Genomic DNA, 20,960 nt, shown 5'->3' on the forward strand with positions numbered 1-20,960 from the left:
ATTTTGACGCATGCATCGACCGTTGAACGAACTGATATTCTTTTTGTATGCACGCCCTTCTTTCCAGCGTGCCGTCCACCGCTCTGAGATCGTCCAGGACTCCCCCCGTCATCCCCGCACTCCGTCAAGCTGACCCGCAGCAGCATGCGAGCTGACAACAGCAGCCAGGGGTAGAGGTGCATGTCTGGTCATGATGGCCATGGCCGGTCAGTCTGCCATGGTCTGCACGCTGTAGTGCAGCTGGTACACCAGGGCACGGCCGTCGGCGTGCGCCTTCCTGATGGCCGGGGGCAGCGCGGGCTCGCGCGAGGGCGGCTGCGCACTCTCGATCGCGGTGGGCTCCCCTTTCTTCCCGGCCCTGTGTGGATGGAGGGTCGGTCGGGAGGGTCTGGATCTTTGGTATGTGGCGCGGCGCAGGCGAGCGGTTCTTGTGCACAGAATCGCACGTCTTGCGCAGGATGCTCGCTCGCATTGCCCATGTCCCTCGTGCTTGGGGATTGAAGGGGGGGGGTGGCTTTGGGGACCCCCACTTTCACTGTCCAGTTTCCACAGGCGTCCCGCCCGCCATCCCAAACCCCCCCCGGACTACTCACTTGATGCCCTCGGCGACCTCATACAGCAAGGATCCTTTGAGCAGCGGCACAATGTCTGTCGCCAGCGCCTCTGCCCGCTTCCCGAATGCCGCCGCCTTCGGGGTGGCGGAAAGTGGTGGCAGCAGTGTTTGGATATTTGAAAGCGGTCCTGTGCGTGCGCTGTTGGCCAGCCACGCCCTGCATGCACAGCTTGGGCCCCTCCTCAGTCTCCGCGACACTGCACTTGCCCCACGACCTGCTTCCCACCTGATGCACGTCCATGAAGTACATGCTCTGCAGGATGGCGCTCCAGAGCCGCGTCAGGCGGCGCGGCCCGGGCTGCGCCGCGTTGACCCAGGGCACCACGGCGGGCGCCAGCGCCCGCGCGTTGCTCACCGTGCCTCCCGCCCCCAGGTCCGGCACCTCCACGTTCACAGCCCCGTCCCAGCGGCCGGAGAAGATGGCGATGCGCGCCTCGCTGCCTCGCTTCACGATGGACCCCTTGACGGAGTGCTCGTCCCGGAACTTGAGGGTCAGGGTCAGGCCCGTGGCGGAGCAGGTGACGGTGCAGTTTCCTGCCAGCTCCAGAGGGCACACCTGGCGTGCCATGAAGGGGAAAAGGGGGGTAAAGGGTGAGGCTTAGCTTTTTGGGTAATCCGAGATGAGGCTCTTCAGTTAAATGCACGGGCAACCGATCGCGGCAGGTGGGCAAGCAGCGCTGCGTGCACGCCGTCCACTGTAGCATGGAATCTGCAGCCTCGCTGGGGTTTACGAGCCTCTGGCTGCAGCACACACATGCCAGGCACCCTCACAGCCCCACCCCCGCTCCCACCTCGGCGAGCGGCTCGGTGAGGTGCAGCAGGGGCAGGGTGAAGGTGTAGACCTCGTCCTGTCGCGGCAGCGAGACCCGGCCGTTGCCCTGGCGCGGTTGTTGGGGGGAGGACAGGAATGGATGAGACCGAACCTGACATGGGAGGCATGCTGACTGAGTGTCGTCATCCTCCTCCAGGTCTGCAGGCCCCAGTCGCCTGCCAGTGCAGGCATCTTCCTCCCGACCCCGGCGCATCAGATCCCCGAGCACCACGCCGCGGACCCCTCGCGGCACGTGCCTTCAGCGTGACCTCGACGTATGGCGCGGCGGAGACCTGGCCCAGGGTGCCCAGCGCGCCCCGCGCAGCGCGCACAGCGCAGGAGGGCACCGCCTGCAGCGCCAGCTCGGCCACCTCGGGTCCGCGCGCCTTACCCTGAATGTGGGTCACCCGGGCCTCGGGGTCGTAGGAGCAGATCTCTTGCAGCATCACCACCACCGCATCCCCTCGGTGCTTCTCGGCTACATGCGGCGAAGGGGGGGGAAGGGGGGGAGGTAAAAAAGGGGAGGGGGTTACAGGAGGTTGAGATGAAAACGTTGGGTGCCATGCACGGTTTCCTTGGGTTGAGGGTATGGCTGGGGTGCGCTGTTTCGTCATGCTCTTTTGGAGGCACGCGCAATGGTGAGCAGATCCTGGGAGCCTCGTTGAGGATGCATCCCGTAGGCCACTTCCAAGAAACCCAGCGCGGCAACATCCTCATGCAAGGCCTCCTGGTTCGTTAGCAACACAATGCCCCACCGAAACGCACCTAGGTCCCGATGGGACATGATGTGCTGACCCAGGATGACAACCGGGGTCTCCCCCATGCCCTGGCCGGCACGGAGGAGGTCCAGGGTGTAGGTGATGACCACTCTGCATATTGAGAGAGACTGGATGACAGCGTCACCAGCAGCTGGCACGGGAGGGATGCCTGGCATGGCAAGCGGCAGCACCCCCCCGAGTCCTACCTGGAGATTGCCAGCATGCGCTCCAGAGGGTCAGGGGCCAAGTCCGCCTTCAGGAGCAGACTAGCGACGCTGGTGTGGCGATCCATCTGTGGCGGATGTGCAAGGGGTTTGCATGTACCACGGCAGGGTAGGGACTGGCTTGAATGGCAGGCAGACTTGGTGATGTGGAGGGTGTGCCTGCCACCATCTGTCCTGGAGGAGCCGACCAGCGATTCGATCCCTCGACCCATACACCCCACACGCCTTCTTGTGGATGCTCTGTTTTCGGTTCCCTGCCCCCGAAAGCCCCGCCGGGCGGGCGCCATTGGCTCCCTGCATCTCCCTGTAGCAGTCAAATCACTGCCATGTACGTGCCCGGGGAGGCGAGTGAAGGAATGCTGGCACCGGATAACTGCGGAACAGTTTTTGCAAGCAATACTTTCGTTGCCATAGATAAGGGTATTCCGAGACTCGTCACGCTCGTCTCCCTGCAGGATCTCAGGTGAGCAGTGCTCGAATTCAACAACCTTGCACGGGCAGCCCGGCGCGCGCGCTTTCTTTCAGCACCCCCGTCCATGCTCCGAAGGACCGCGACGCAGCTGGAGAACACCTTGCCAGGACCCTGACGGTGGAGTAAGGGCATTCCTCCCGGTATAATGCAGCCCAGACCCTGAAATGGCGGCATCAACTGCCCAGCGAAATGCATGGGTCCTGACGGGGCCGCGGCAGTGCCCGCCCCCTATGGTCCGCCTGCGCCTCGTATGCTTCCCCATGGCGGGGTCGGGGGCATGCATGTACCACGACTGGGCATTTCCGATATCTCTTGGTGTCGAGGTGCGGGGTAGGACGGGTCAGCCGCACGCATTCGTGGGTCGTCGTCGGGACCATCCCAGCCACCTCCGGGCCCTCCCATGCGCCAGCACCTCAACCACCGCCATCCGCGGCCCAGGTGCTACCCATCGAGCTCCCCGGCACCAACTCCCGCCTGAAGGAGCCCAAGGCCACGTGCCTGCGGGCCCTGGCGCAGGACGTGGTGCAGGGCATTGCCGCCCACCTGCAGCCAGGCCACCCCCCCGTCGTGCTCTGGGGCCACAGCATGGGCGCCTGGCTGGCGTACGAGGTGGCCCAGCTCCTGTCGGCCCCGGGCTCGAGCCTGCAGCGCCCCCTGCACCTCTTCGCCTCCGGCAATCGCGCACCCTCCCTGGCGGGCCTGGAGCACAACCCCGACTCCCATGTTATGCACCGACTGGAGGCTGCCGAGTTCTGGCGCGTGTACACGCAACGGTACGGGGCCAACCCCGATCTGGAAAGCAGGGCGCTGCGTGCCTACCTCCTGCCCGGCCTGCAGGCCGACTTCAAGCTCGTAGAGACGTATACCCCCTCCAGGTGACGGTAGGGGAGGGTGTGCAGGTTGCAGGCAGGACAGCATTGTGAGAGGGGCCTTGCTCCACTATGTGGGGCAAAGCTGCTTCGCTTGCACCCTAACCTTGCCTTTCAGTTCGCAAACTCTAAAGATGTTTGATTTCTCACTTGCAGCCTGAGACCGCTGGACTGTGGAGTGATCGCGCTAGGGGGAATGAGCGACCCCAGGTACAGCCCTGGCCAGCTCGAGGCCTGGGCGGGTGTAGCACCGCCCTCGCGCTTCAGCGTGCAGTGGTTTGAGGGCGGGCACCTGTTTGTGCGGGAGCAGACGGCGGCAGTCCTGGAGTTTTTGGAGGGCAAGCTGCGGCACCTCTTGCCCGACAGCCGGTGATGCAGGGCGTGTCGAACACGCATTGTGTTGCAAATTGTACAACGGCAGATCGCTTGCACGGTGAGGTTGTATAATTGTGGAGAGCAAGGGCCCCGAAACAGCTCCAAGTACACATGGAACGCTTGCATGAGGGTCGAGGCACAGGATGTGGGAGGGGCTGTGCATCCGCGATAGAGCTGCAGGGGGCCAACATCGTGTGGAACAGAGCTGTCGCCACATGCTCGCATCCTGGCCGCCGCCCTGGCCCCTCACGGCTCCCTCGCAAACTCCCCCGCCGCCCTGAGCAGGTGTCGTGCCTCGCCGTACTCCCCCGTCCTCACCAGCGCCGCGGCGGCGGGCGCCAGCGCGGCCATGTGCAGCACGATCAGCCGGCAGGCCGGCTTGGAGCGCGGGGCCAGCCGCGCGGCCAGCAGGGCGCAGGCGCCGGCCAGCGCCTCGCCCGCGCCGCCGTCGCGCAGGACCTCGCAGGCCCGCGGCAGCGCCTCGTTGATCAGCAGCTCCAGGCAGGCGGGCGAGGCTTCGGGGCGGAAGGCCAGGTCCGCCAGCAGGGCCGCGGCCGCGGCCTGGGTGCCGGCGGGCACAGCGGTCTCGCCCACCAGGCCGGCCAGCGCCCTGGCGCGCGGCGCGCTGGCCAGCTGGGTCAGGCAGTCTGGCTGCGCGCGGCAGGCCGCGGCCAGCACCGGCACGGCGCTCGCCGGGTCCAGGGTGCCTGGTGGTGGCGGAGGAGGGGCCCAGGGTGTGAGGTTGGCTGGGACATGGGATGCACGGCAGCCTGGCTCGGGATACACAAGAGAGGGTACCAGGCAGGCAGGCAGCCAGGAAGAGCCCCAAGACTGGAGCACTCACCCTCGGCGAGGCCCTGGGAGAGGAGCGCGGGGCCGTCAAACAGGGAGAACTTGCGGAGCTGGTCGGGGCTCAGCGTGCGCAGTGCGCGGAGGGCATTGTGCCCCGCGGAGTCCAGCAACCTGACGACGCGCAGCAGGAGCTTGGTGCGCAGGCAGGCGGCCTGTGGGCGCGAGGGAGGGGGGGGGGGCGGGTGTGCGGTGGGCGTGGCGTGCTGACCGGACCAGGACTTTGCAATGGAGCTGGCCGCCGGGGCATGGGCGGGCCCGGCCCCGGGACCCAGGCGCACCTGGACGCATGCATCCTCGCACGACATCAGGAAGGCGACGAAGTCAGCGTCCTCGCCCCGACCGTCGCGGACTCCGCGCAGGGCCTGGAGCACCACCTGTGCCCACGGAGCGGAGGGGAAGGAGGGATGTGCGAGACTTTAGACGCGCGCCTGAGGCGGGGCGCATGCTGGAGTGTGGGTCATTTTGGGCATGCACTGCGTTTTCAGGTTGACGGCGGCAGGAGCAGGTGGTGGGCAGGGTCTCATTACGGGTCAGAGGTTTGGATGAGGTGGGCGGTGCTCAGCCCCTGGCCCACCTTGTCCATCAGCTCCTCGTTCTCCAGTGCCAGAGCCCGCCTGGGGAATGCGGTAGGGATTGCAGGGGAATGGGTTTGCTGGGGAATTCTCAAGCTGTCCTCTGAATCCAAGACGAAGGAGCAGAGGTACGTGTGAGACTGGCCGTCCCTCGCCCCTACAATCCCCTGGATCTCACAGGATGGCTTTGTGGCCCTCCAGAAGGCAATACAGAGCTGCTGTGCTCGTCTGACGGACCGGCTCGTCTTGTGCTGTGAGGAGAGGCACCAGAGCAGCCACGCAGGCCAGGCCCTCCTGCTTCGATGGACACTTTCCACTCGCCCATACTTCTCGCAGCTCTGTGGTGTACCTAATCTGCGCATTGGACAGGGAGGGGATTGGGAAGCTTGTGAAGGGCCGAGGCCAAGTGTGGGAGGCAGTGCCGTCATCCCCTGCCACGCGCTCAGCCCCTAGATTACCTGGTCCGCGACGCGAATGGACTGCAGGCCGGCAAGCATGCTGATGTAGCTCATGATGTATTTATTCCAATCTCAAATACCTCCACTCTGATCTGGCAGCTCAGGAGTGAGATTGGGTCCCTTTAAAGGGAGATCTCTCAAGCCAGCGCACCACCCCACGACCGCTCTCCGCACCGCCAACTCCACTTCAGGTTTCAGACAAACAACAGTTCATTGCAACGATTGACTACAGATGTTTCAGTCTGCGAAGTGGGAGATCAGGGGTATGGAGCTCATCCTCCTGCGCGCCCTCCGACAGCACCCGGCTGACGTGGAAGGAGCATCCCGTGGATCCCCCCGCTTACCATACACCTCCTTCCCTCGCACACCGTGCTCGCCAGCTGAACATTACAGTACAAACATCACGTTGTCAGGGTATGTTGGGGAATGCAAGCAATGCAGTACATCAGGACTACCGTACAGGCTGTTGGCGCAGCGCCTGGAAATCAAAACTGCGTACGCCCAGAGGGGGGGAAAGGAGAAACAACAGGCCAACCCCAGGTCAGTCCAGTGCCAAGGCTGGCCCATGCGGGTCTGTGGGGCTGCCAAGCTCGGAGGAGGCCACATCTCGCAGGGCTCTGAAGGCGGAGCAGGGGCTCATGCCCAGCGTCCCCTCCCGTCCCAGGCTGGACTCATGCTTGAGCCCCTGTACAGCCGGGGCAGCAGCGCCAGGGCCGCGCACGCTGGGCGTAATCTGCGCCGCCCAGTCAGCAGGCACCTGAAGGATGAGACGCTCGGGGGCGCTCTGGCCGTGAGGGCAGATCTCCCTCTCCACTGCAGGTGTGGGAAGGGTGAAACTGTAAATGAGGGTTTGATGGGGTCGCGGAGGTATTTCGGAGGTGCGAGAGCATGTCACCTCCCCGGCGACAAGACATTGACTAGGGCTACCATGGCCTTGCAACCAAGAGCGCGAGCTGGGGAGGGCAGCCTGCGCAGTGTCATTGCAGCGCGTGGTCGAGACGTGGCCCTGCACACCCCCTCGCCCGCCTATGCTCCTCACCTACGAGCCCGTTGTTCTTGAGCGGCGGGAAATTGCACTTGGTAGCCTCCCCCTTGATCTGACGCTTGCGGATGTCGTACACGACGGCAGCCTCCTCCGCCGTTTCGAAGGTGCCCAGCCACCTGTGGAGATTGAGGGAATGGCGGTGCTGAGCTGTGCTCAGAACGCCAAGTCTGGCCTGGTCTGGAGCCCTGAGAGCTGAACTGTGCAGGCCAGAGCTGCTGCCGAAGGGTGGTCGGACAAACCCCCCCCCCCGCTAGCGCACATGCCCAGTCCCTCGATTGCCCGGCTCCAGGAAGAAGGGATACCTCCACGCATGGTGGAGGGCGGTCGTGGCCCATGGTGTGGAGCATGCCTCGAGACCCTCATCTCCTCACAGGCATTCCCTGACGGATCCCTGCAACCCTTACTCACTCTCGAGCTCCAGTGATTTGATTCCTGATCTCCGCTGCGTAGCTGCCCCACGGTCTCCTTCTGACTCCGATATAGGCTGCTGTCTTCTTCTTCGTGAGCAGAACCCCCGGCCCGGGTCCCCGAGAGGTGGGAGTGCCCGGGAAGGGCGAGGCGGTCACAGACTTTATGAGCACGGGAGGCGGCCCGGGATTACCCCGGGGCCCCTGCAGCCCCGGGGCGCTCACTGTGGAGGTGCTGCTTGGCTCACCATCGTCATTTCCGGCGCTACTGGCGGCCTCGCAAAGCGCTAGAAGTCCCTGGTTGGGAGATTTGGCGCTCGCGGCTAGGGCGACGACGGGGGCTGGGGCGGCCCTGGGGATGAGGCTCGGCTCTCCTGTTCTGGGATGCTCCGGCAGGCCCGTGCGGACCCGTTTCGCCCGCCATGAGAAGCCCAGCGGAGGGTTCTCCTCTAGCAGCATGTCCTCCTGCGCACAAGGCAATCATCCGAGGTCGGTTTCGGAGACGGAGGTTCCGGGGAGGGCGGGAAGAGCGACCTTGGCACCTACCCGCTTGCAAGGGTGGAATCCTCGCAGTAAATCGGGCCAGGCTGTGCTTGGTGGAGCGTGGTGGGAGTCGGGGGAGCGCAGTTCTTCCGGCGGCGTTCGTGTAAACAGCGCCTCTCGCGGCGGCCGCGTGGCCGCTGACAGGGGCTCCTCCCGCAGCGTCGACGCTGATTTCCAGTTCTTTAGGTAAGGAATGTGTAGCCTTGCGTGCTGCGTGGCGGCGTTTGGGACTCTCGGGTCCCTCTCGCGGCACATGACCCATCCCACGGCGGCTCGTGGCGCCCTGCTTTCCTCTTGCAGCAAAACTGCGACTGCGGTATGGAGGGGGAAGGGTTGGGTACGGATGCCCCTCACGAGCCTGCGTCCCGCTGACCCTAGTATGGCGGATCTATTCTGGTGACGCATGTAGCAATAGTACTCACGTTCGCAGAGTGCGCCCTCCACGAGTTGTCGGAGGGCTGGGTGGCTGACGGGTTCCCCAATGCCCCGTGCCACCCAGGCATGGCCCGAGGGAGGATTGTAGTATGTCATGAGGGAGAGAGTATTAGAGTACGACCAGTCTGCGAGAAGACGGTAACGAGGTCCCGGAGTGCAGAGTCATGGGAAGTCACCTCGTGCGAGAATCCTTTCTGGTCGGACGAGGCGGCAACGTGGCAACGGAAGGCACCGGAAGCCAACCGGTTCCGGCTATTCCATGTCCGTGCAGGTTTGCAGCCGGAGCACTACCAGCATGCCCGCGTTCTAGTGCAGACCAAACCTCACCGTCAAACGGGTTGCCCCGGAGAGATGCCATGGTGGAGGAAGATACACTGACGGCGGTGGCAGAGAATCACCGCGGATCTTCTGTGGGGGCCAATGTCCGCTCTTACACCTGCTCGCGAACCGCGAGGGGCTCAATTCTTTGAGTTCTTTGCAGTTGCCCGATCCCAACCTGGCTCGTTGCAATTATGTATGTTTCCTGTGGTCTGGCTTTAGATCGTGCAGGTGCTGGGGCCGGGGCAGTTCGCGCCCCTGGCGGTTGTCACTGAGACCCCTTTTGCGGCAATTGACTATCACCGGGGGGAAGGCCACCACCCGACGCACGTATTTTGTTGTATTGCTTGAATCATCATATTGTTCTTAAGTAAGTAAAAGGTTACGCTCTGAATGTGAATTTCATATGTGATATACCCACAGAGCCGCGGGAGATTGCATTTACTATCCGGAAGAGCTGCCCGTGAAAACCGCATCTCGGACATAGACATCCATTTTGGATGTGTCATAGTGTAATACAGAATCTAGTGCACGGCGGGGTGTGCCGGCGATGGCTTCCTACTCCGGCAACCCCGACCTGAGCTGAGCACCTAGGCCTGGCGAGGGCAAATGTGCTGTCGAGGCTTGCACGACGCCTTGATAGAGCACATCTTGAAATTTCAAGTGGTCATATGCAGAAAGTGGATGCGAGGGATTACTCAAGTCTCGCTGGATGTCCGTCGCTCAGTGGAGGGGTAGAGCGACCTACTCCAACAGCCTCTTAGGGCCCTGAGAAGTGTCCTTCTACGATGCTCAGACGGCTTTCCTCAGAGCAGGATTGAAATCAGCTAGCATATTTGAGTGTCCATCCTTCCCTCTCGGCGGACTTTTTGGGACTTGCTTCCACACATGGAAACCCCCCACACCTCCCCCCCTCTCCCCTTTACCTCCAACACTGCGGTGCTGTGCTACTTATCGCCCGCGCCTGACACTGGACATCTGCGATCCCACATTTGGCACTGGACCTCAATAAGGAGAATCTGGTGACTGGATGCGTCACTTCAACGTCGTTCCTCGCTCCATCATATATTACTCGACGCCTCCGGTGATTTCCAGCTTGCAGGGGAGTCGGAACAAAACCACAATCACCCCCTGGGTGATATTACATTGGGGACATCTCCAAAAACCGATCGCTCCGACTGAAATCGATGCTTGGGCGCCACTTTTGGCATCCCGGGGCTTGTACTTGGAAGCGCTTCGACCGATCTGCGCTTCTCCCACGACAGCTGCCGTTCCCCTGGCACCGGAACCTCCCGGGGCTGTCTGCCAAGAGCTTGGAAATGTCTCGGTCTCGGATTGCACTTGGTGGATGCCGCACGGATTAGGGAGGTCTGAAGCTCAAGACGGCCCTCCTGCGGAGAACGCAGACGAGGACGGGGCCCCCGTCGCACCGTGAACAGGCCGGTCGGCGATGGGCCCTGCTCCTCCTGCTGTCCGCCGCAGTCCTCCTACTGGTGGCGGGCGTCACTCGCATGCGGGGTGCTGACTCCCAAGGATGGACGTCTGTCGGTGCTTTCCCCAAGGGTGAGTGGCAGGTCCAGCTGGCCAGGCAGTGGGGGAGTTGGTGGTGACGCGCAGGGCTGGCACTGCTCCCGCTGCATGAGCCGGTGGACCACCAGGCCCATGTATCTCCCTGGAGGGCAGGGTGGTCTCCTCCCAGCGATTGTTGCCCGACGTCAATGCGCCCATGACCGCCGATGATCCACCCTGAGCAATGTGTCGGGCAGCGTAGTTTCCTCTCCAAGCCAGACCGACGGCCGCTGCTCCCCACAAGTCCCTGCAGAAACCGGGTCGCAGCACGCTGGCGCCCGGTCCCATGGCTCCGGGGACCGAGGGGCGAGCCCCCCTACCCGCACCCCCCGCATCCCCCCCACCATCCACCAGATGCTGGGCCTGTTTGAGCCGGACTGGCGCCGGCCCCGCCATGGCCCTATCGACCCCCTGCGCCTCGACTTCCCCGGCCTCAGCGCCGACGCGCGCGCCGCCATGCGCAGCTGGCAGGTGCTGAACCCGCGCCATGCCTACCGCCTGTGGGACGCGGCCGACGTCGAGGCCCTGGTGGCCGCGCACTACCCGGCCCTGCTCCCTGCCTGGCGTGCGCTGCCCCACGCAGTGGAGCGCGCCGACCTGGGGCGCTACCTGGTCGTGCACCGCCACGGCGGCGTGTATGCCGACGCCGACGTGGCGGCGCTGCAGCCGATGGACGAGGTCCTGCGCCCCGGAGACGCGCTGGTGGCGGCCTGGGAGAACGTCATCCCCCTCGGCGAGGTCGCGGAGCGCGAGTTCGGGCGCCATGCGCAGCTGCTGCAGTGGTGGTTTGCGGCCGAGGCGGGGCACCCCGCGCTGGCCGCGCTGGCGGCGCGCGTCGCCGCCGCCGCCAATGTCACCTTCTACGCCAACCCGCGGCGCGACACCATCGAACGCAGCGGGCCCGGGCCCTTCACCGACGAGGTCTTGCGCGCGGCCGTGGCCGCGCCGCGCGGCGGCGCGGCGGTGGGGGCGCCGACCGTGACCGTCCTGCCGCAGGTGGCGGCCGGGTTCCAGTGGACGGACGGTGCGCGATCGCTGCTGCCGCGGTCCAGCCTGCACCTCTTTACGGGGTCGTGGAAGGAGAAGCCGGTGAAGGACGGGCCGGTGAAGGAGGGGGAGGAGCTCTGGAACGTGCAGCGGTCGGAGGGGGAGGGGCAGGCCGGTGGCAGCGAGCAGCAGCCTGGGGAGCTGCCTACGCCCGCCAAACCCCTGTGAGAGCATCAGTGTGCTTGGGAGGGAGGGGGCCGGGTCATCCGCAGCGCCGTGCCCGGGCGGCATCGTGGGCGGCTTGGCGCGGAGGGCCACCCACTGTACGGCCTGTCAACACGCGGACGCACTCCTCCAATCATGTTTTCAATCCGCCCATGTACCCTGATCCATCCCTGCCCCCCTCATGCACACACGCCCCGGACCACCCAGGTACGAGGCGGACTACGTCCCGCCCGGCGTGACCCCCCTCCTGCCCACCACCTGCCTGGAGGAGCCGCGCTTCGTGGTCCTGCACCACGGCCTGGGACTGGGTGTGCCCGGCGACCAGGTGGACGCGGGCCTGGCGCTGATGCGCTTCGGCGCGCTGGGGCCAGGCGGGGACGTGAGCACCCCCTCCCGCACGCTCCGCGCCTTCTTCGAGGCCTGCGAGAGGCATCAGCGCGCCCGCACCGGCGCGCGCGACGCCGCCCCGGCCACCCTGGTCGACGTCGGCGCTGGCTATGGCATGCTGGCCCTGGCGGCGGCCGCCCGCGGCTACCGCGTGCGCGCCTTCGAGGCCGCGCCGCACGCGGCGCAGGCGCTGCACGCCTCCATCGCCCACAACGGCTTCCAGGGCCGGGTCACGCTGGTCGAGGGCGTCCTGCGCCCCAACCCGGCGGAGGAGCCGGCGTCCGGGGCGCCGACGCGGGGAGACGCCCCCCTGGTGTGCCTCTCGCCGCGCGGCGAGGCAGCCGCGCACGGCTACGCCGGCGAGGGCGGCGGCTTCCAGGCCGACGACGCGCGCAACGGCACCCGCGCGGCGCTCCAGGGCTGCCCCGCCGGGCAGCCCCGCGCGGCGGTGCACCGCGCGCCAAGCGCGCTGGGCGGGCTGGGCACCGACCTCGCCGGCCTGCGCCTGAACGCCTGGTCCTGGGGCGGGCGGCTGGCGCAGGAGCTGGCGCCGGCGCTGGCGCGCGCAGGGCTGCCGCCCGTGCTGCTGGAGCTGCCGGGCGGGCCGCGCGACGTGCCGCCCGGCCAGGAGTCGGCCGCGCTGGCGCTGGCCGCGCTGTACAGAGCCGGGTACGTGCACGCGCGGCACTGGGGCGACGCGTGCCGCGCGCGCTGGGACGCGGAGCGCGCCGCGCTGCTGGACGGCCTGCTGGGGGGGGGGAACCTGGACGGCACCGAGGCGCGCGGCTGCGCGCTGACCGAGCCGGAGCTCGGGGTGCTCGCCTCCCTCTCCTGGCACCAGAACGCCACCGAGGTCTACCTCGTGACCGGCGTGGCGTGAGTGGTTGCGGCAGGGGAGGATGGGGGGCTGCATGCCGAGCGATGAGCAGGCCAGGGCCGCCGAGGCAGGCCCCGGCTGCGTGGACGCCTGCCGTCTGGGCAACCCCCCCGTCCTCTGTCCTCTGCGTGTTTCGAGCCAAACTCATGTGTGTGCACATGCATGCGCGAGCCAACGCTTGGTTGCCGAGTATCATAAAGTAAGCGTATTCTTCTCAACAGCTTCCCGCATTGAGCATGACAAGTAACCCCATAACTTTTGTTACATACGTCTGTCACATCAAACTTCAGGATGGGGGCTGAGAGCGTGTGTCCGTAAGTTGCCCAAGTGGTAGCTCAATCCCGAGGCGGGGGGGGGATCCAGGTGCACCAGAGAGCTGCCACCTGGCGTGCGCCCTGGACGAGACGCGGCCAGGAGGGTGGCAAGAGTGGCCGTCAGAGAGCATATTATTTGTCCCCTTCATCCCGTCACCGCTTGTCGTGTCGGAGGTACTGGAGCGTCGTCCAAGTGAAGGCCGCAAACACGACGAAGAAGCACAGCTGTGGGGAGTCGGGCACGTTTTGCTTTGGCTTATGGTGTGGGAACCGACGAGGCACCCGCATGATCAAGGGCATGCATTCCACCCCGGGCCCAAGCCTGTGTGCTCCCCCCCACCTCGATGCCGAGCCAGCCCCACATGTTGATGCCAGCCAGGTCGTAGAAGCCGAGAATGGTCCCGCCGACATACTGCACAGAGGAAGGGATGCACCGAAACTGAATGCGAACAGCCAGTAACAAACGAGGTGACTCACCTTCCATGATGCCATGGGCTGACCAATTCCCTACCCGCAATACCTTCTGCCTCCACCTGACTCCGGCCCCACAACTCATCCCAGTGAACACACCTCGACGTTCCGGTCCCCATAGAATTGATTCTTCATGAGGGCGCCCCAGCCGTACTGCAGGGCGCCGTGCAGAGGGTGTGGGGTGGGTGGAGCTTCCACCACATCCATCCCTGTTCCAAGGCCCCAGGCCTGCCATCGCTCCCTGTCTCACACCCCAAGCAACACGTCCCAAACCAGACTCGAACAAGCCGACAAAGCTGCATGCCGTCGTGGCCCTGCACTCACCCGCAGGAAATCAATGTTCCTGCGACGATGAGGGTGAGGGGGGGTGGACAGTGAGTCGGGGTGCAAACACGCACACTTGCTGTCCCTGCCCCTGCAAAACCCCTTCGCGCCCCACTCACGCTGCCCATCTCCAGTAGTTTGGCATGGCCCCGGTGGGCAGGAGGAAGCCGGCGAAGAGGAGCTGAATGGTGATGTACAGCGGCAGCAGGGCATTGGCCGCATCCATGTTTGGCGACAGCGCCGCAAACCAGTAGCCCACCACTGCGATTGGGGAGGAGGAATGGGGCGGGGTTCAGGGCGACAGGGTCAGGGTGGCATGTGATCAAGTGGGGCACCGCGCTCTGCGAGGCCGGCCTGGCTGCAGTGAGCCCTAGCAGCCCCCCCCCCCCCTCCCCCCTTCTTTCTCACTGGTTCCGGTGATCATGGTGACAAAGTTCGCGAGCCAGAACACGACCCACAGACCCATGAGCCGGACGGTGTAGAACACGAGCAGCGCTGCAGGGGGGGAGAATGGGGTCCGAGGGGAAACAGGTGACACGTGGTGGATGGAGGGTGGGGGCGGGGAGGCCAGAGGCTGCTCACGAGGGGGGGGAGTGCACAGAGGTGAGGCCCGCTGAGCCCCCTTCAGATACCAACATTCAGGCCAGGGGCATGCCTGAGGGCATGGCCTAGGCTCAAACCGGCACAACCCCATACCCAAGCACAGGCAGTCCTGGCATGAACAGCCTGGGCATTCCCCCCCCGCGCACATGTGAGCAGCGAGACCAGACCCAGGATGACCACCTCCTCCACCATCTTGTAGAACAGGAAGGTCACCACGCGGTACAGCCCATCGTTCCGCTCCCTGCGATGTTTGTGCTCGGCCGTGGGTCCATCAAGTGCATGCGACCCTGGGCTGCAGTCCACCACAAGTTCAGGCATCCAGGCAGGGGACCAAGGCAGGCCCAGCCCCTCCCTGTGTTGATGGATCAGCTCAGCAGCATATCCAGAGCTGCGCCTGCTTGCTTCCCCACAACACCCATGTCCCCAACGCACCCTCCAGCACGACCCCAAACTCCCGCCCGATACAAACAGCACCTGGTGAACAGCTGGCGCTCCATGACCAGCGTGGGCATGGTGGAGGCCGAGTTGTAGGCGGGCAGGACGACCCACATGAAGAGCACCGCCTGGATGTTGTACAGGTTGCCGGTGGACAGGTCATCCCCCTTCTTCCAGTACAGGGTGAAGATCACCAGGCTGTGGAGTGGAGGAGGCGGATAGTGTGTGTGTGTGTGTGTGTGTGTGAGTGCTGAGATGCAACACCTACGGATCTCGGATCAGCGCTGTGATTGAGGTGGAGCGGACGGGTGCAGCCAGGAGTGCATCCCTTCGTCCAACCAGAACCTCCACCCCATTCCATCCCTTGTGCTCAACCAGCACCGGTGCCAAACGCCACCCCACCTGAACAGGACGGAGCCGGCAATGCGCGGCATGACAAACTCGGGGTTCTTGTACTGCTTGAACGCCCGTCGCTGCGAGGAAAGAGAAGCATCACCAGTGAGGGGGAGGGGTACAGGCCGAGACGGGCAGAGGGCACTGGCTGGGGAGGTGTGGATGCAGCAGCAATCCTGCAGTCCAGACGAATCAAACCTTTGCCCTTCCCTTCACAGGTGTGACCTTTCTCTCCCCCCCGACCCCGGCCACCAACCTTGATCATGACCAGGAGGGCCCACCAGAAGGGCGTGGTGGTCTCGCGCTGCACCGCCAGCTCCTTCTTGCTGTCCTCGTCTGCGAGGCAGAGGGAAGGGCGGCGGCGCTAGATGGGCACGCATGAACGCCACATGCCTGCCCTGGTGCGCTTTGCATTCCAAGTCACCTCCTACAAGGCCCCCACCACAGCCTGTTTCAGGATGCTGCACATGTAGCCCCTCAGCCAAGGGCCTGGCAGCGACATGCAGCAGCCGGCGTCGAGCTACTGGGCGCTGCATCCCATCCTCTGTCCTCCCTGCTACATCCTCCCCAGCCTTCCTCCCATTTCCCCAAACACCCACCCGCCCACCGAGCATGGAGGGGGTGTCGCGCAGCAGGGACTGCAGCGCCTCGTCAGACACGGTCTTGTGCCGCGACGCGGCAAAGGCACCGGCAAACTCCCCCGCCTTGCCCTGCCGGTCTGCCTGGACAGTGAGGTCCACGATCCACTCCGCCTCGTTCTCGCCCTCCATCAGGCCCTTGATGACGGGCGTGTTCTGCACAAAGTACTCCACCGCCTCCTGGCCTGATCAGGCATGGGAGAGGAATTTGGGGGGAGTGTGTGTGCCAGAGAAAGAAGGGATCATGCTGGTAGTCGACAGGCTGCCCGCACGAGGATCTACCCGGCTCGAGGGGCGGTCAGCCCTTCCCCTCCTTTGACAAGCAAGCGGCCATGGAGGGAATTTGATGCAGTCACTCTCATCTTCAGCGCCCTGGGCCCAGGGCACACACCCTGGCACTCGGAGGAGTGCTGCCCCTGATCCAGCCCTGCGACGCTTCGTGGACTGCTCCCATGCACGCCCAATCCCCCGCGCCCCACGCACCGCCGGTGCCAAAGTAGACCACTTGGCCGCGCAGGAGGAGCAGCAGGCGGTCGAAGAGGTGGAAGCAGTAGGGGGTGGGGGAGTGGATGGTGGCGCACACCGTCAGGCCGCGCCGGGCAAGCGTCTTCACCGTCGTCATCACCTCGTTGGAGGTGTACTGCAAGGGAGAGTGGGGGGGAGAGGGGTGATGCGCAGACTTCGTGTTTCAGGAACCCCGCACTCCCACGTCGGGCGCATGGGCTCGAGGCTCAATGGCCAGTGCTGGCGCCCCACGCGCCGAGCACCCGTGCTGAACGGTCTGGCCGACCACGTGCCCGAGAGCGTGCCCCCATCAGTCTTCAATGGACCCCAGCGAGGTACCACAGGCTGCTCTGCATGTCCATCACAGCGGCAGCAGGCCACCCCAGGCACCCCACCCTACCGCCTCACCGAGTCGAGGCCCGAGGTGGGCTCATCCAAAAACAGGATGCGGGGGTTGGTGACCAGCGCCAGCCCGATGTTGACGCGCTTGGCCTGGCCGCCGGAGATGCCGCGGGCCATGTGGCTGCGGTGGGCTCGGCGCATGTAGCTGTGAAGATTGCCACTCCCGAGTCACGCAGCGTGTGCAGGGCAACGATCAGCTGTGGGCGGGCCCCACCCGGTCCGTTTCCCTGCATCCAGTTCCAAGTCCCACACGACGAAAGAACTGATCCCACGGCTCAAACACACCGACGCGCGCACTCACTTGCCGATCTTGACCTTTCGGCAGGAGGCCAGACCCAGAGCGGTGATGGTGTCCTCCACGGCCGCCACCTTCAGGCTGGCTTCCTCCTCCACGGGGCGCTTCATCTCGGCGGTGTAGATGAGCATCTCCTCCACCGTCATGTAGTCCACTAGCGTGTCTTCAGGGGCAGAAATGCGGGGTTTGGGAGTTTGAGGGAGTCTTTCCATGTGGGGTGTGGCAGTGGTTATGGTTGGTGTCCTTTAAGGTGATGTGGATCCGCTGCACATGGCCCAAGGCAGGGAGAGGGGTATCCATTCATCGGCCATGCCATGCTGCCTGGAGACCTCACTCATGCGCCTGTTCCTGCCTTGGTCGATGGCAGCCCTTAGCGCACCCCCTTACACGCCCACCAAGTCCAGGCACCGCCGCCAGATCGCGGAGCAAGCATGGCAGAACTCAACATCCCACGCACCAAACTGCTCGACGTAGCCCGTGTAGCGCCGCAGGAAGGGGACGCTAGGCTTGTTGCCGCCCATCAGCACCTCCCCCGAGATCTTCCCCACGTTCTTGCGCCCAGACAGGATGTCCATGAGCGTGGTCTTCCCCGACCCAGAGGGGCCCATCAGAGCGACCTGCACAGGCATGGGGGAGCACGGTAGGAGCATGCAGATGTATGAGGAAAACTTGGGTGAAAAACTGCAGGTTCCCTGGCGAAAGCCTTGCTCCTGCCAGAATGCCCTTTGAAGACACACGCACCATCTCGCCGGGGCGCATGAAGCCGCTGACATCGTTCAGGATGGTGATGATTTCCTTGCGATTCTGGCTGTTCTTCACAGAGCAGGTGATGTTCTGCGGTGGAGAGGTGAGCTCGCGGCGTGTCAATGGGGGCGCACTCCCCCACCAACGATTGGGGTTGTCGTCCTCCACCCCTGATCGCCACGCACCGTCATGACCACGGGAAGTCCTCGCATGGAACCACCCTTCCTCTCACTGCCATCACTGGGAGGACTGGCAGGTTGATGCGTGGGGGATGCCCCGTGCAATGCCACGGGGAGGCCCTTCCCCTCCTCGACCTCGGCCATGGTGCCTTCCACAGCTGTGTGCGGAAATTGCGGGTGATCAAGCGCTGTCGTGCAACAGACACGACACTTATCCACACTGTTCTATATCCTCGCACCGTATTTTGCAAGACAGCCACTCCTTCGTTGGTTTTGGGAACATTGTGGCGGAGAAATGATGCCTTGCATGAGCGGAGGCTCGCAAGGGTATGACGTAAATTTTTGTAGTACCCCCCCGGTATCGCGTTCCTTCAAAAAGCAAGATGGCAGATGGCGCTCGCCTGGCCACGGAGTGCCACGGCCATCCTCGCACACATGGATCTGGTTCAGAGAGGTACATGTATATAAAGCGTTGTATTTCTGCTGGAATACATCCGCAGGGACTCCCTGACGCAGGCTCGCCAAAGCGTCGCAACCACTTGTATGGGTAACTGGCGATCAACCACCCTCGACAAGGATGCTCTCTGACTGAAACACGGAACACGTTAGAATAATAGCAATGGCACTGACACTCGAATCTCTGCGCCCTGCTGATTTTGCGGTCCTTGGCGTGCTCGGTGAGGGTGACCCTGCTCCTCCTCCAGAGTTGTTGGTGGGCATCTCGTTCTGGGGACTGCTCCTGGCCACCTTCTCCCCATGCCACAGGCATCCACCGCTCCCCATCCTCCCTCTCCCCAGCTGTCACACTGCTTGCATGCCTGCTAGCGGCAGCCTTTGTCATTCCATGGCGGCCTCGCAGCAGGAAGCTGCCGCAGCATCGCATGGCCAACCGCTTCTGGCAGGCCCGCTTCATCCTTGAGTTGCTCATCATCGTGTGGATGGTGCGTGGCTTCACTTGGGAGAAATCCTTGCTGCAAGTACCAGCCCTACGTGTTTGGGGGAGGCCCTGTCGCGATCCCTTCGAATGTTACTGGCGGCCCTGCTAGAACCCTTCACTCCATTCCCTCCTCCCCCCATCTTGCTCCCCACAGGCCACCCAGACCCTGCGCCTGAGCAGCGTGTGGGGCTACTCCTCCATCGTCTTCCAGGACGACGTCACCGACTGGTCGGGAGCGGGGCGCAACTGCCGCGTCTATCTCACCGTGGCTCTCGGCGTGCTGCAGCCCCTCTGCTGCCTGACCGCCCTGCTGGCCTTTGCTGCGGTCACTCGCTTGCCTGAGGACAGGGAGTGAGTTGCCGGGGGTGCGGAGGGAAAGGGGGGGGGGGGTTGCTTGTGGAGTGGGTGGCTTGCTAGCCGAGGGGCAGGGGCTCTGTAGCGTGGGGTGCTGCTGCGGGATTGAGCCCTGTGCAGCAGGCTGCAACCGCCGAGTTGCCATGATGGGTGCGGTGACCCATCAAGCCCTTCGCCACCCCTCCTGTGGCCCCTCGCCCGCCGCTCTTCGCGCCCATGCTCGCTGGCACCGACCTCGCCGATCCACCCCTCCCCCGCCACAGGTCTCTGGGCGGCTGGAGGGCCAGCGGCAGCCTGATCTTCACCGCCCTCCTGCTCACCATCCCCATCGCCCTGTGCCAGGCCGTGATCGCCTGGCTGAGCACCTTTGTGACGCTGCCCGGGGGCGTGGAGCTGGAGGCGCAGCCCACCAGCCTGCTTGGCTACTTCTTCGCCGCCTTTGCGGTGGGCGGGCGGCAGGCGTGCGGCGGGGAGGCGGGGTGCACGCTCTGCACCTTCCCCGCCGCCGCGGTGATCGTGCACCTGACCTGGCGCACCGCTTTCCTCCTGGTCCTCTGGCTCCGCGCGCGGCGGGCGAGGCGCGAGGCGCGCGACGACCTGCACCTGGCCGTGCGCGTCCGCGCTTTCCAGTGGGCGCTCTCCCTCCTCGTCGTGGGAGGTGTGTGGGGATTGGGGGGTTGGGGGTGGTGTGTGTACTAGGTTGAGGCAGAGACGAATCACAGGCTGTGCAGAGGCACCTGGCAGCTTCCAGACTCTCCTGGGGACGAACATGGCTTGCCCCACAGCGTGCTTCTTGAACAGCTGGGACCCTTGAAAAGACCCTGCGGCCGGTGCGGTGCTCTTTGATGCTCTCGATCGCGCCCATTGTCGCCCATTCTTCTGCCTGCAGAGTGCACCGCCGCGGGCGTGAGCATCGCCTTCAACCCCTTCACTTGGGGCAACCAGGCCTGCTGGCTGGCCTTCTTTGCCTGCCTCGTGGCCCAGGTCTGGCTGCTGGGCTGGGCGGTGGTCACGCGGCCCCTCCACGACGCGCACGCCCTGAACAAGGTGGGGAGGAAAGGGGGAATGGAGCGGGAGGGGGTGGATAGACCCTGACGCGGGCGTGGCGCGCAGACCCTCCCAGCTCAAGGCGGAGTCTTGCGTGCGATCGAGGGCTCGAAGAAATGTTCGTGCATCACCCTAGCACCCTCCCAAGCCCCCTTCTGCACGCCCACTCTCAATCCCCTGCAGAGGGTGGCATTCTGGAACGCAGCGGCCGAGGCCGGCGGTCCACCGCCCAGCCCGGAGGGCCGCCTCATACGGGCCTGGGCCCAGCGCTCCGACGGCGGCGGCGGCGGCCAGCCCTCCCCCTTCGGCCCCGTCACCCACTCCGCGCCGCCGAGGCCCCTGTCGAGCAGCCTGTCCCAAGCCAGCGCCACGCTGGGACCGGGGGACAGCATGCGCTCGCTGCCGTCCTTTGCGGCCGAGCCGCCGCCGCGCATGTACCGGACCTGATGGCGGTGGCGACGAGGCGAGGTCCTGAGATCGGGCTTGGCAGGACCTCTGGTCCAAGCATTCACCAGTGACGGCT

The 20,960-nt window shown here is 64.8% G+C and overlaps 10 protein-coding genes across 10 annotated transcripts; 5 read left to right on the plus strand and 5 right to left on the minus strand.

Moving 5' to 3' along the window:
- Window positions 1-207: 207 nt before the first annotated feature.
- Window positions 208-2,474, minus strand: F751_6165 (hypothetical protein; the record flags this gene model as incomplete). Its single annotated transcript, XM_011399799.1, has 7 exons — window positions 208-358; window positions 594-688; window positions 840-1,169; window positions 1,405-1,491; window positions 1,700-1,902; window positions 2,190-2,293; window positions 2,389-2,474. 7 exons carry the CDS (start codon window positions 2,472-2,474, stop codon window positions 208-210), a joined length of 1,056 nt encoding a protein of 351 aa, XP_011398101.1.
- Window positions 1,702-2,163, plus strand: F751_6166 (hypothetical protein; the record flags this gene model as incomplete). Its single annotated transcript, XM_011399800.1, has 1 exon — window positions 1,702-2,163. One exon carries the CDS (start codon window positions 1,702-1,704, stop codon window positions 2,161-2,163), a length of 462 nt encoding a protein of 153 aa, XP_011398102.1.
- Window positions 2,475-3,042: 568 nt separating the features above from the next.
- F751_6167 (Gramicidin S biosynthesis protein GrsT) lies at window positions 3,043-4,120 on the plus strand (the record flags this gene model as incomplete). The annotated part of the gene is made up of 3 exons (XM_011399801.1): window positions 3,043-3,201; window positions 3,317-3,753; window positions 3,904-4,120. The coding sequence occupies 3 exons, from the start codon at window positions 3,043-3,045 to the stop codon at window positions 4,118-4,120; spliced, it is 813 nt and encodes a 270-aa protein (XP_011398103.1).
- Window positions 4,121-4,368: 248 nt separating this feature from the next.
- F751_6168 (hypothetical protein) lies at window positions 4,369-6,043 on the minus strand (the record flags this gene model as incomplete). The annotated part of the gene is made up of 7 exons (XM_011399802.1): window positions 4,369-4,416; window positions 4,582-4,829; window positions 4,967-5,126; window positions 5,253-5,348; window positions 5,549-5,588; window positions 5,896-5,900; window positions 6,005-6,043. 7 exons carry the CDS (start codon window positions 6,041-6,043, stop codon window positions 4,369-4,371), a joined length of 636 nt encoding a protein of 211 aa, XP_011398104.1.
- A 377-nt stretch (window positions 6,044-6,420) lies between these two features.
- F751_6169 (hypothetical protein) lies at window positions 6,421-6,765 on the plus strand (the record flags this gene model as incomplete). Its single annotated transcript, XM_011399803.1, has 1 exon — window positions 6,421-6,765. One exon carries the CDS (start codon window positions 6,421-6,423, stop codon window positions 6,763-6,765), a length of 345 nt encoding a protein of 114 aa, XP_011398105.1.
- On the minus strand, window positions 6,546-7,361 carry F751_6170 (Ethylene-responsive transcription factor RAP2-3; the record flags this gene model as incomplete). Its single annotated transcript, XM_011399804.1, has 3 exons — window positions 6,546-6,817; window positions 7,044-7,165; window positions 7,309-7,361. The coding sequence occupies 3 exons, from the start codon at window positions 7,359-7,361 to the stop codon at window positions 6,546-6,548; spliced, it is 447 nt and encodes a 148-aa protein (XP_011398106.1).
- Window positions 7,362-10,488: 3,127 nt separating this feature from the next.
- F751_6171 (Inositol phosphoceramide mannosyltransferase 3) lies at window positions 10,489-12,800 on the plus strand (the record flags this gene model as incomplete). Its single annotated transcript, XM_011399805.1, has 5 exons — window positions 10,489-10,581; window positions 10,676-11,103; window positions 11,218-11,242; window positions 11,318-11,532; window positions 11,741-12,800. 5 exons carry the CDS (start codon window positions 10,489-10,491, stop codon window positions 12,798-12,800), a joined length of 1,821 nt encoding a protein of 606 aa, XP_011398107.1.
- A 464-nt stretch (window positions 12,801-13,264) lies between these two features.
- F751_6172 (ABC transporter G family member 2) lies at window positions 13,265-18,111 on the minus strand (the record flags this gene model as incomplete). The annotated part of the gene is made up of 17 exons (XM_011399806.1): window positions 13,265-13,336; window positions 13,452-13,523; window positions 13,682-13,735; window positions 13,907-13,925; window positions 14,026-14,167; window positions 14,315-14,401; window positions 14,656-14,750; window positions 14,984-15,142; window positions 15,347-15,417; window positions 15,594-15,673; window positions 15,945-16,160; window positions 16,459-16,615; window positions 16,888-17,002; window positions 17,183-17,339; window positions 17,634-17,793; window positions 17,918-18,010; window positions 18,106-18,111. 17 exons carry the CDS (start codon window positions 18,109-18,111, stop codon window positions 13,265-13,267), a joined length of 1,755 nt encoding a protein of 584 aa, XP_011398108.1.
- An 869-nt stretch (window positions 18,112-18,980) lies between these two features.
- On the plus strand, window positions 18,981-20,884 carry F751_6173 (hypothetical protein; the record flags this gene model as incomplete). The annotated part of the gene is made up of 5 exons (XM_011399807.1): window positions 18,981-19,040; window positions 19,191-19,387; window positions 19,654-20,048; window positions 20,280-20,437; window positions 20,621-20,884. 5 exons carry the CDS (start codon window positions 18,981-18,983, stop codon window positions 20,882-20,884), a joined length of 1,074 nt encoding a protein of 357 aa, XP_011398109.1.
- Window positions 20,515-20,871, minus strand: F751_6174 (hypothetical protein; the record flags this gene model as incomplete). Its single annotated transcript, XM_011399808.1, has 1 exon — window positions 20,515-20,871. The coding sequence occupies one exon, from the start codon at window positions 20,869-20,871 to the stop codon at window positions 20,515-20,517; it is 357 nt and encodes a 118-aa protein (XP_011398110.1).
- Window positions 20,885-20,960: the final 76 nt, after the last annotated feature.

The sequence above is a fragment of the Auxenochlorella protothecoides genome (assembly GCF_000733215.1).
Source record: "Auxenochlorella protothecoides strain 0710 unplaced genomic scaffold scaffold82, whole genome shotgun sequence".
Lineage (NCBI taxonomy): Eukaryota > Viridiplantae > Chlorophyta > Trebouxiophyceae > Chlorellales > Chlorellaceae > Auxenochlorella > Auxenochlorella protothecoides.